The sequence below is a fragment of the Sapajus apella genome, unplaced genomic scaffold (assembly GCF_009761245.1).
Source record: "Sapajus apella isolate SASKATOON/1434 unplaced genomic scaffold, GSC_monkey_1.0 scaffold195, whole genome shotgun sequence".
In the NCBI taxonomy this organism is placed as follows: Eukaryota; Metazoa; Chordata; class Mammalia; order Primates; family Cebidae; genus Sapajus; species Sapajus apella.
In genome coordinates, this window is record NW_022437135.1 from 996127 (window position 1) to 1008966 (window position 12840).

General features: G+C 48.3%; 2 protein-coding genes across 3 annotated transcripts; one reads left to right on the top strand and one right to left on the bottom strand.

Annotated features, from left to right (window-relative positions):
* Window positions 1-441: 441 nt before the first annotated feature.
* On the bottom strand, window positions 442-2519 carry LOC116543758. The gene has a single exon (XM_032269583.1). It carries the CDS (start codon window positions 1666-1668, stop codon window positions 1123-1125), a length of 546 nt encoding a protein of 181 aa, XP_032125474.1. The 5' UTR covers window positions 1669-2519; the 3' UTR covers window positions 442-1122.
* Window positions 1370-12472, top strand: PEX26 (peroxisomal biogenesis factor 26). Of its 2 annotated transcripts, none has more exons than XM_032269581.1 (5): window positions 1370-1966; window positions 3189-3329; window positions 7266-7561; window positions 10322-10468; window positions 11832-12318. In XM_032269581.1, the coding sequence occupies exons 1-5, from the start codon at window positions 1737-1739 to the stop codon at window positions 11933-11935; spliced, it is 918 nt and encodes a 305-aa protein (XP_032125472.1). In that variant the 5' UTR covers window positions 1370-1736; the 3' UTR covers window positions 11936-12318. The 2 variants fall into 2 exon arrangements, with proteins under 2 accessions (XP_032125472.1, XP_032125473.1); XM_032269582.1 differs by having other exon boundaries at window positions 1660-1966; window positions 7281-7561; window positions 11832-12472.
* Window positions 12473-12840: the final 368 nt, after the last annotated feature.

Genomic DNA, 12840 nt, shown 5'->3' on the forward strand with positions numbered 1-12840 from the left:
TGTAAGCTAAGAACACCGTGAAAATCAAAACCATACTGTGAATCATGCACTTTATAATAAAGTACTGGAAACAGAGTATTTGGTAAATTGTAGCTATAATAGTAATCTCACACATATCCATAAATCACACTTATTAATATATTCTGTTTCACCTGGGCTTTGCCAAGCTTCCCTCATTTGTGTTAGGTCATCTTGGTTTTCGTTTCTTCCCAGTTCTCTGCCCTTTGAACTGTCTTCAAAACTTCCCTAGAATCATTTGCTGCCCTAGAAATTAGATTAGACAGACACCTGCTCACATCACACATCCCCTGCCCTTGTCGCCATACATACACACACCCACCTTCTGGGCTGTCCATTCTCTTCCAGAAAGTCTGCATGGGAAGCTGAGGCAGAACCAAGTCCATCAGACTCTGAGGAAAGAGAAATATGGACCCTGTAACCAGATAAAAGTGAAGCCAGGACTTCATTTATTCCACAAACACTTTTTTTACTACCTATAGGTAGCAGGCATTGTTCAAGGCATGAAGTTCCCACGGTGAACGAGAGACAAAAACGTCTGCCTTCCTGAGTTAATATCACAGTGGAAGGAAAGAGACAACAAAAAATAAGTAAAACATAGACATTAGTATGTAGATGGCGATAAATAAGGAGAGATACAAAACATAAGACAGATTGGAAGTGGCAACACTGGGGAGGTAGAATTGGCGTCTACATTTAACCCCAGATTTTTCTAACAACAAATCCAGGGTGGGGCACAGAGCAGAGACAAAATGAGGCCCCATGTTCAGCGCCCCCAGCCCCGCGTCGGTGGGTTCACTGTTCATTTTGGAACACTGCCCTTTGGACCAACATATTCTTAGTACTCTTTGTGAAGGTTTCCGCCCTAATTCCCTCAGCCTCACCAGGCAATATTCATCCCCCCACAGAAAACTCCGGAGGGAACGCGGAGAAAGTGTGAATCAGTCCAAGACTAAGGGTGCCAGAATGTTCGATCAGCTCTGCCTCAGCCCTGACATTACAGATTCCCTGATCGCCACCGCCGCAGAAGCTCTGAGTTAGAAGCGTGCATGTAGCTGCACATCCATTGCTGGCATTTCTTCCGTCAGCCTCCGCTGGAACTGGCTAGTGAGGACCCCTCCATTTCACAAGACAGCTTCGGTGTTGTGAGCGGTCCACCTGCCCCGACTTCCCCACCCCGAAGCTGTAGCAGCGGTTTGTTTTCTCACGGGACAGGGACGGCTTCCGGGGCGCGGCGTGCTGGGGGTTGTAGTCCGCACTTTCCCGCCTGATTCTATTATAGAGCCGAGAGCTGGGGAACCACAACTCCCAGAGCACCCCGCGCCGCCGCGCGTCTGCGGGGCGGGGCGGGGCGAGCGCGAAAGATGTCCGCACCGTTGTGGGGCGGCCGGCTGAGAGTCTTTGTTCGTAGCCAGGATCCCACTGCTGAGGCAGTTCCTGCACGTGTCGCGGGGCCGGAGAAGCTAGGGCCAGGTAGTTCAGGGATGCAAGAATCCTGCAAATCCGATGTGTAAACTGCTTCCCCAGCCGCCAGGCGAGCCCAGCCTTTGCCTCAGGCCCCTTCCTTTTCTTTCTCCGGGAATCGATCTCGGGAGGGGGTGTGGGCAAGGAGATGAAGACTTTCCCTCTTCGCTCAGGCCAACTTGGCATATCCCGGAGCCTCCGGAGAGGCGGTCACTCCGACGTCTGAGGAGCTGGGCCCTGGGCCGGGACTAGTAATGAAGAGCGACTCCTCCATCTCTGCAGGCCCCCTCCGGGGGCTCGGGGGGCCCCTGCGCAGCAGCGAGCCGGTGCGCGCCGCCCGGGCCCGGGCACCGGCGGTGGACCTGCTGGAGGAGGCGGCCGACCTCTTGGTAGTGCACCTGGACTTTCGGGCGGCGCTGGAGACCTGCGAACGGGCCTGGCAGAGTCTGGCCAACCACGCCCTGGCAGAGGAACCCGCGGGCACGTACGTGCTGGGCTCGGAAAGGAACCCATTTCCGGGTGCTCTTGGGGTGGGGCTCAAGGTCTCAGGGGTTCTGTCATTCCCAGATTGCTCATAAGGAGCTTTATCAGTGGTTTCTCTCAGAGAGGGTGTTTGCTCATCGTGTGCCCATTCTACAGAATAAGGAAGTCGAGTAACAAGAGCTTAGCAGGGAACCCACAGCCAATTCTTTGCTCCTTGTTCCAGGGCAGAATGACATGATGGGAAGGCTGAATGTGTATTAAGTGTTAAACTCTGTCAGTAAGCAGGTGGTGAAAGCCCTCTCCTAGGTAACTGCCTTCCCACCAGGTTGTTTACTCCTGACTTTGGCTGATGATGGGGAATGGGGATCGTGGCAGGAACAGTGTGCTCGTCCCATTGGAGGACTGGATTAAAGAATGAATTCAGGGCCAGGCGCGGGGGTTTACGCCTGTAATCCCAACAGTTAGGGAGGCCGAGGCAGGAGGATTGATTGAGCTCAGGAGTTTGAGACCAGCCTGGGTAACATAACGAGCCCCCTTCTCTACCAAAAAGAAGAGAAAAAAAGAATCTGGAGGAAAAAACCTTGGGCCTGCATTGCTCTTTCTAATGCCACCAGCCTTATATGGCAGGTGAGGGCGTCATTTCTCTGCATTGTAAAATTGGATTAGGCCATACTAGGGAGGCGGTAGGTAGAATACTTAAAGCTGACCGCAGAGAAGGATGAACTGGAGAGCTCTGGCTGTGCTTAAGGGGGCTGGGTGGGAGCTCATTTCAGTGAATGTGGAAGGCTTTGCTTCTGGGTGTCTGGAGGAACCTTACTAGGTGGTGCTGAGGCCAGGTGTGGAGTTCCTATACCTCCACTCATTCAGAATGCTCCAAGCCCATTTATTCACTGAGCAAACTCAGTTCCAGCTTTTTTCACCCACACACTGGTGCTGTGTGTTATTTGCCCCTCAGGATTACCGTTCCTCTTCATTTAAGTCTGATTTCACCTGGATACAAAGATGAACATTGAGCAATTCAGCTGACTTGCCTCTTAAAATGTTTACACGAACTTTTCGTGCCTGGGCGAAAAGGCAGCCCATGAGACCAATTGTGAAGCCCATCTAAATACTAACGGGATGAGGGACATGATGGCTGCTGAGTTGGGAGCTGGTGGAGGTGGGAATGGAAATGGAAATGGAGGGGAACCACTTCTAACTGAAATTGGTTTTTCTGCTGACAGCTCCTTGGAAGTGAAGTGCTCCCTGTGTGTTGTGGGGATCCAGGCCCTGGCAGAAATGGATCGGTGGCAAGAAGTCCTCTCCTGGGTTCTTCAGTATTACCAAGTTCCTGAAAAGCTACCCCCCAAAGTCCTAGAACTGTGGTAAGTCAGTCTCCTTTGCTGACTCATCAGATCGGCTCAGAAACAAGGGGATATTCATCTCCTCTCCTAAATCTGGGCCTAATAGCTCCTCTTTTCCCCTTACCTACCATTTCCCTCCAAATCTCATTCTTTCCCTTCACTTTTTTCCCCCCCAGCCCTCCATACATAGCAATAAAGGATAAGGGAGGAGAATTTAGGAGTAGAATAGATGTAAAGAAGGAAGGGGACAGGGAATAGGAGTGACATGGGATGACAGAGTGGGCAGAGCTGAAAGAGCAGCTTGCTGCTTCCTAGGAATTCCTAATTCTTATATAAAAAAAAAAAAAAAAGGGCTGTGCACAGTGGCCCACACCTGTAATCCCAGCACTTTGGAAGGCCAAGGCAGGCAAATCACGAAGTCAGGAGATCGAGACCAGCCTGGCTAACATGGTGACACTCCATCTCTCCTAAAAATACAAAAAAAAATAAGCTGGATGTGGTGGCATGCACCTGTAATCTCAGCTACTTGAGAGGCTGAGGCAGGAGAATCACTTGAACCTGGGAAGCGGAGGTTGCAGTGAGCCAAGATCGCACCACTGCACTGCAGCCTGGGTGACAGTGTGAGACTCTGTTTCAAAAAAAAATTTTTGTTTTAAATTGACACTTGTACATATTTATAGGGTAAATTTCACATTTCAATATATACCATATGTATGTTGTATAATGATCAAATCAGGGTAGTTAGCATATCCATCACCTCATGCATTTATCATTTGTTTGTGGCAAGAACATTTAGAAGCCTCTCTTCCGGCTATTTTGTAATATACAGTCCCTTGCTGTTGACCATACCGCCTTACTGTGCAATAGAACACCACACCTTACTCCTTCTGCCCCATTGTGAGTTTGTACCCAGTGACCAACCTCTTTCCGTCTTCCTTTTCTTCTTTCTTTCCCCAGTCTCTGGTAACCACTGTTCTACTCCCTGCTTCTATGAAATCAACTTTTTTTTTTTTTATTAAAGATTTCATATGAGTGAAATCATGTAGTATTTATCTTTCTGTGGCTGGCTTATTTCACTTAATGTGATGGCTCCAGGGTCCACCTGTATTGTCATGAATGATAAGATTTTATTCTTCTTTATGGCTATATAGTATTCCATTTGTGTGTGTGTGTGTGTGTGTGTGTGTGTGTGTATTATATGCACACATTTTCTGTATTCATCTGCTGTTGGATACTTAGGTTGATTTCATGTCTTGGCTGTTGTGAATAGTGCTCATTAAACATGGGAGATAATGGATTGCTAGATCATGTGATGGTTCTATTTTTATTTTTTCACCTGGGCATTCTTGAGTTTATTTTGATGACAGCCTGCGAAAGTTCTCTGTACCTGGAAGAAGGTATTGGGACTCTTGGTGTTGGAGTGTGGCTTGTGCAGAAGATGCAAGACCTGGTGGGGCAGCAGGAATGTGACCTTGGAATTGTGGAACTGCTTGTGGCACTCTGATCTTTGATGGAGGTGGCTGCAATCACCTCCACCTTCATGATCTGGATGGCGTAGGCCCGGGTCACGGTGCTGGGTGCCCGTCTTGGGAGCACTGGGTGACAGCACCCATGGTGGTCAGGTCTGGCTGTTCTGCATACATACTGTGGATGCTGCTGCAGGAGCTGTAGTATACCCCGATACCAAAGGTCTTCACTTGCAGGGGATTTCTTGAACACCTGCCCGGTAGACACTTTGCCCTGAACACTTTTTCTTCTTTAGTTGAAATAGAAAGTACCAGAAGCGGGGCTTGGCAACAATTTGCTTAGGCTCAGAGATTCACTGGCAGTAGAGGGGCAGCATGTGGCACTTGAGGGTGGGGAGGCAGCGAATACTCTCGCAGTGTGCCCAAGGCTTTCATGGCATTCTCTCAGTGCTTGCCACCACTTATAAAAAAAGTGCCGTCTTTCCGATTTTTAATTTTGTAAAGAAGCCTGCATTCTGTTTTCCATAGTGGCTGCACCAGTTTACAGTCCCATCAAGAGTGTGTAAGTGCTCCCTCTCCACATCCTCTCCAGTACTTGCTTCCTTTCGTCTTTTTGATAATAGCTGTTGTAACTGGAGGGAGGGATGTCTCATTGTGGTTTTGAAATTTCCCTGAAGATTTGTGACGTTGGACATTTTTTCATATACCTGGTGGCTGTGGTATGTCATCTTTTGAGAAATGTCTGTTGAGGTCTTTTACCTGTTTTTAAATCTGGTGTTTTTGTTTTTTTTTTTTTTTTTTTTTTTTGGCTGTTGTTTAAGTTCCTTATATATTCTGGATATTAGCTCCCTGTCGGATGGATAGTTTGCAAATATTTTCTCCCATTCTGTAGGTTGTTTCTTCACTCTTAATTGCTTCCTTTGCTGTGCTGCAGAAGTTTTGATGAAATTTCATTTGTCCATTTTTGCTTTTGTCATCGGTGCTTTTAAAGTCTTTAGAAAAACCCTTGCTCAGCCCAGTGTTGTGAGGCATTTCTCCTATGTTTTCTTCTAGTAGTTTCATAGTTTCAGGTTTTACATTTAAGTCTTTAATCTGTTTCGGGTTAAGTTTTGCATGTGGGGAAAGGTAGGGGTCTGCTCTCCTGCACATGGATATCTGATTTTCCCAGCACCGTTTATTGAAGAGATTCTTTTTCCCTGTGTGTGTTCTCGGCACCTTTGTTGAAAATCAGTTGGCTCTAGGTGCATGAATTTATTTCTGGGCTCCCTGGTCTGTTCCATTTTGTCTGTTTTTATGCTGTACCATACTGTGCGGTTACTGTTAGAGCTTTCTGTAGTATAGTTTAAAGTCAGGTAATCTGATACGTCCAGCTTCGTTCTTTTTGCTCACGATTGCTTTAGTCATCTGGGGTCTTTCGTGGTTCCATACGAATTTCAGGATGGTTTTTTCTATTTCTGTGAAGAATGCCATTGGGATTTTCATAGAGATTGCGTTAAATGTGTAGATTGCTTTGGGGATTTTGATAATATTCTTCCAATTTGTGAATGAACACAGAATATCTTTCTATTTTTTTGTGTCCCCTTCAACTTCTTTCATCGATGTTTTATGGTTTTCAGTGTAGAGATCTTTTACCAGCTTGGTTGAATTTATTCCTAGGTATCTTATTTTTTTGGTAGCTATTGTAAATGGAATTTTTTTTCTTAAACGGACTCTTGCTCTGTTGCCCAGACTAGAGTGCAGTGGCTCGATCTTGGCTCACTGCCGCCTCTGCCTCCCGGGTTCAAGCAATTCTCCTGCCTCAGCCTTCTGAGTAGCTGGGATTACAGACGTGCGCCACTGTGCCTGACTAATTTTTTTTTGTATTTTTAGTAGAGACAGGGTTTCGCCATGTTGGCCAGGCTGGTCTCGAACTCCTGACCTTGTGATCTGCCCACCTCGGCCTCCCAAAGTGCTGGGATTACAGATGTGAGCCACTGTGCCTGGCTGGAATTGTTTTCTTGATCTCCTTTTCCAGTGGTTCACTATAGCATATAGAAATGCTGTTTTTTATACGTTGATTTTTGTATCCTACAACTTTACTGAATCCGTTTATTAGTTCTTTTTTTTTGGTGGAGTCTTTAGAGTTTTCTGTATATGAGATCTTATTATCTGTAAACAGGGATAATTTGACTTTCTTCTTTCTAGTTGGGATACTTTTTATTTCTTTCTGTTGCCTAATTGCTCTGGCTATGACCTCCAGTTGAATAAAAACGGTCAAAGTAAGCATCTTTTCCTTTTTCCTGATATTAGAGGAAAGACTTTTCCCTTGGAGTATGCTGTTAGTGATGGGTTTGTTATAGGGAATTCCCACTAGCATCAACGCTGCATCGGAAAGGCCTAGAGGACACAGTGAGGAGGGGTTGGATAGGAGAAGCATAGCGGTCAAGAGAAATGAACCACTCATTGAGCACTGACTCTTCTTGTGTTGGGATTGGGTTTTTTGGGACTGCAGCATTCTTTTATACAGCAAAATGCAAGAGCCTGGAGCTGTGCTGGATGTGGTGGGTGCTTGGCTCCAAGACCCAGCCAACCAAGACCTTCCAGAGTATGGAGCCTTGGCGGAATTCCACGTGCAGCGGGTGCTGCTGCCTCTGGGCCGCTTGTCGGAGGCTGAGGAGCTGGTGGTGGGCTCTGCAGCCTTTGGTGAAGCACAGCGACTGGATATACTTCAGGCCATTGACACAGCGAGGCAGCGGCAGGGACAGGAACACTCAGGCTCTGAGGAGGCCCCGAAGCCAAACCGGGAAGGTAGGACATTATCCCTCTGTGACCTCTGTGAAGTGGAGTCGTGGGCTTGCCCTGTACCTCGGGGATCATCGGGAAACTCCTGGGAGCTTAGGAGCAGTTCTTTATATGAATAACTCTTGAATCACAGAAGAGGAAGCCTGTTGAGTTGCTTAACAAAGTGAAGCCCAGGCCCTCTGAAGTTGGCCTTGGAAGGTGTTGCTGGGTCTTGGGACCTTGACTTGTCTTTTGAAAGTCATTTTCCCCTTGGAGTCCTCTGACTGGGCCTCTTGCTTCTATCATACTGGCCTGGGTGGGATGTCCTTCCTCCTTTAAATGCTGGCCCCAAAACAAACACAGCTGAGATCTTGTGGGATACGAAAGGAAAATAAGAAACTCATTTGGTACCTTGGTAACTTGACTTACAAGACAAAAATGACACCTCTTCAGCTTGCCCAGCCTCCTCTCTGCCCTCCCCAGAGCTCTTGAACATTCTCTTCAATGATTGATGTACACCTTGCCTGCTAGAGTGCAGTTTTCCAAGGTGGCCTCTAGGGGAAAACCGCGTCAAGACCCATACTGTATGCCTGGCTAGCATGATGCAAGGTGGTGTGGGGTGGTGCAGGGGGAGTGTGGGGATTGTTGTGCTCCGAGGGGACTTTTTTTTTTGAGATGGAGTCTCACTCTGTCACCAGGCTGGAGTGCAGTGGCAAGATCTTGGCTTACTGCAACCTCTGGCTCCCTGGTTCAAGCGATTTTCCTGCCTCAGCTTCCTCAGTAGCTGGGACTACAGGCGTGCGCCACCACACCCAGCTAATTTTCGCATTTTTAGTAGAGACGGGGTTTCACCATGTTGGGCAGGATGGTCTCCATCTCTTGACCTCATGATCCGCCCTCCTCAGCCTCCCAAAGTGCTGGGATTACAGGTGTGAGCCACTGTGCCCAGCCAACCCGAGGGGACAGTAAAGGTCTTCTGCTGCAGACCCTTTCCCTGGTCCCTGAATCCTTTCCGCCCTTTTCCTTGAGTGATGATCTAGTGTAGTTGTGAATACTTCCAAGGACAGAAAGTCACCATCTCTTGAACCAGCACTTTCCGACTCTGGATAGCTCCGTGGGGAATTCTTTCTAATGTTGAATTTCGGCTTTTCTCCTGGTAGTTTTTACTCACTGACCCCTGTTTTTTCTCTTGCCAGCATACAGAATAGGTCTGTTCCATTTTTGTTCTTTTTTACGCGAAAGCCCTTCTGCTTAATGAGGAGACTGGATCCAAAGTGTTTTTCTTTGTGTGCTTCAGCGCATGAACCTGCCGAGACACAACGACTTCTTTGCAAGCAGGTTGTTGGCTCCAGGGGCTGCTTGTGGCTCCCCAGCCTTCTATCCTGCACCTACTGGGGAGGGGAAGAGGGTGTTTGATGGCAGTTCCGGGTGCTCTGTCTGGACTGGGCGTCACTTGTTCTTAGGTTGGTAGTGTTCGTGTTTATATTCACAGTCCCAGACTTGTGAATTCTTCACTGTATGTATTGCCCTTCATTTCTCTGCATTGATGTGATAATCAGAAGTATTGCTCTGTATAACTGTCTGCATGCACCTGAGGCCAGAATATAAAGAATGCTATGAAATAATGCTGGGTGTAGTGCTATATGCCTGTAGTCCCAGATTCTTGAGAGGCTGAGGTGGGAGGATCGCTGTACCCAGGAGTCCTGGGCTGTAGTAATTGGGGGTGCTACACTAATTGGGGGTCTGCATCAATATGGTGACCTCCCAGGAGCAGAGGACCACTGGGTTGCCTACAAGTGGGTAAACTGGCCAAGGTCATAAATAGAGCAGGTTAAAACTCCTGTGCTGGCCAGGCGCCGTGGCTCACGCCTGTAATCCCAGTACTTTGGGAGGCCAAGGCAGGCAGATCACGAGGTCAGGAGATAGAGACCGTTCTGGCCAACATGGTGAAACCCCATTTCTACTGCAATACAAAAAATTAGCTGGGCGTGGTGGCGGATGCCTGTAGTCCCAGCTACTCAGGAGGCTGAGGTAGAGGAATTGCTTGAACCCGGGAGGCGGACATTTCAGTGAGCCGAGATCCTTGCCACTGCACTCCAGCCTGGTGGCAGAGCGAGACCCTATCTCAAAAAAAAACCCCAAAAAACCAAACTCCTGTACTGATCAGTAGTGGCATCGTGACTGTGAAAAAAATGAGACCATTAAAAAAACACTAAATATGCCAGATTTACCCAGTAGATAGGTGTTGCCTGTCAAAGTCCTAAAGTCCTCTACTAAAGAGATGATAGTATAGTGATGTGATCTGTCTTTCAAACATTTTTGGGGACCTTTGGTATTTCCTTTAGAGCTACTTGATGAGCTCTGTGAGAAAATATTTCTTAGTCCCTTTTGCTCAACTGCTTTTTTTTTTTAAGTAAAAGTTTTTTTTTCCTTGTACTACAAGTGCCCTTTTTAAATTTTGAAAGTATTTTATATTTCTCCGTTCACTTTTTTTTTTTAATAACACGATGCTTTTTATGTATTTCAGATCTTGTTCTGAAAGGTTTTAAAAAACTTTTACAAAGATATATTGAATATTGTAAATAATAAATACTCAAAATAAGTAATATGCTTAAGGAAAACAATTTATATGCATGAGATTTGCAAGAGTATCTGCAGTTAAGGCACGGAGGCTTTAGCCAATACTTAATACCCTTTTGCTCAGCTCTTAAAAGCAAGTGCAGAGGTCGGGGTCCAGGAAACTGACTCCCCTGACTTTCCTGACGCCGTACTCTGTCTCCCGGTCAGGCTCTGTGTCCCACAAGTTCCTGTCACTACCGATGTTGGTTCGCCAGCTTTGGGACTCTGCGGTGAGCCACTTCTTTTCTCTGCCCTTCAAAAAGAGCCTCCTGGCTGCCTTGATCCTCTGTCTCCTGGTGGTGAGGTTGGATCCAGGTAAGTGGTAGAGACTCGTGCCCCATCCTTCCTGGGAAGGGTCCTTGTTGGGGCTGGGCCTGTGGGAGTGGGTGCTTGTCACTACACCTGTCAGAGTCCTACTGGGGATGGGGGTCTCTCCTGTGCCATTTCCCCCTGAGTCAGTTCCACAAGGAGGAATTGCTGGACTGGGCATGAGTCAGCCCCACCTGGAAGGAGAGACCAGCCCTGGAATCTGTGAGAGCAGCCGAGAGAAAGTCCACTCAGCCCGCTGACTCCTGGACGCGGACTGAGTCGTAGCCTTCCGATTTTTTCTGGGCTGAACTCTGACTGGAACCTCAGAATTTAAAAAAAACTTCCCCTCATCAGAATGTCACAAAAGTGTGAATTCGAGTGTTAATGTCTAACGAAGCATTCATTCAAAACAAGTTGTAAATGAAATACTCATACATTTTAGAAAATGTGGAAAATAGGCTGGGTGCGGTGGCTCACACCTGTAATCCCAGCACTTCGGGAGGCCTAGGTGGGTGGATCACCTGAGGTCAGGAGTTCAAGAACAGCCTGGCCAACATGGTGAAACCCCGTCTCTACTAAAAATACAAACCTAAACCAGGTGTGGTGGTGCATGCCTATTATCCCAGCAACTCGGGAGGCTGAGACAGGGAGAATTGCTTGAACCCAGGAGGGGGAGGCTGAGACAGGGAGAATTGCTTGAACCCAGGAGGGGGAGGCTGAGACAGGGAGAATTGCTTGAACCCAGGAGGGGGAGGTTGCAGTGAGCTGAGATTGTGCTGTTGCCCTCCATCCTGGGCAACACCCATAATCCCAGCACTTTGGGAGGCCAAGGCAGGTGAATCACCTGAAGTCAGGAGTTCGAGACCAGCCTGGCCAACATGGTGAAACCTGTTACCTACTAAAAATACAAAAATTAGTTGGGCGTGGTGGCATGTGCCTATAGTCCCAGCTACTCTGGAGGCTGAGGCAGGAGAATCACTGAAGCCCGGGAGGCGAAGGTCGCAGTGAGCTGAGATCACACCACTGCATTCCAGCCTGGGTGACAGAGTGAGACTCTGTCTCAAAAAAATAAAATAAAAACCGTACTTTGGCCCAGCAGGCCAGGTGTGGTGGCTCACATCTGTAATCCCAGCACTTTGGGAGTCTAAGCAGGAGGATCACTTGAGCCCAGGAGATGGAGGCTTCAGTGAACTGAACACAGACTGCACTGTACCCCAGCTTAGGGGACAGAGTGAGACCCTGTCTCAAAAACAAACAAACAAAAAACAAATGCGTAATTGCAAGGCAGTGGAGTCTCCCAGGGTGGGAGATGGCAGAGTGACAGGCTGGAAGGGCAGGACGTTCACAGTAGTCTCTCTCTGCCCTGCAGCTTCCCCTTCCTCCCTGCCCTTCCTCTACAAGCTGGCCCAGCTCTTCCGCTGGATCCGGAAGGCTGCATCTTCTCGCCTCTGCCAGCTCCGCATCCGTGACTGAGGGTCCCCTTGCACCACAGCCTCCCTGCTCCTCAAGTCTGCGGCAACAGAAGCGGAGTGACAGAGCGATGCATCCACAGGTGCCCCTGGGGAAGTAGGGCCAGCCTCATCTCGTGGGGTGCACTGTCTTGCTGCCTGGGTACCCTCTCCTTTGCACCCCACTTTGGCTGGCCATAGTAGGTGACATGGAAACAAATAGGGACCAGCAGGCACAGTTCCTTCAGAACAGTTCTCCGGACACCCAGAGGCTCCTTGAAAAGGAGGGGTTTGGGGACAGGGACTGTGTCTATGAAACGTTCCATCTTCTCCGCGAAGGCAAGGGGTTTGTTCTTTAGGCCAGGATATTAATGGAGCTGGAAGTTCAGAAAAAGCCTGGTAGAGTGACACTTGGCCTTTCACTTCTTCACAAACATACCTCTTTACTGTGCGTGGTGGCTCACGCCTGTAATCCCAGCACTTTAGGAGGCGAGGCAGGTGGATCACTTGGGGCCAGGAGTTCAAAACCAGCCTGGCCAACATAGTGAAACCCCGTCTCTACTAAAAATACAAAAATTAGCCAGGCGTGCTGCATGCCTGTAGTCCCAGCTACTCGGGATGCTGAGACACGAGAACTGCTTGAGCCAGGGAGGCAAAGATTGCAGTGAGCTGGGATTGTGCCACTGTACTCTCTCAAAACGAAAAACCATGCCCCTGAGAGTCACCCCACAGGACAGTACCTTAATTAGCTAGAGTGCGATCTGAGAGGGCCTCTTCCTGCCTGCACTGCGCTCCCCAGAACTGGTCTAATTCTGTATCAATATGCTGTTCTCATGGTCTTGCTATGTGCTTGAAGCTGCGTAAGGCTTCTCACTGTTCGGGCTGGGGCGAGACTTTCAGAACCACTCGGCTGACAACTGAAAACCAAGT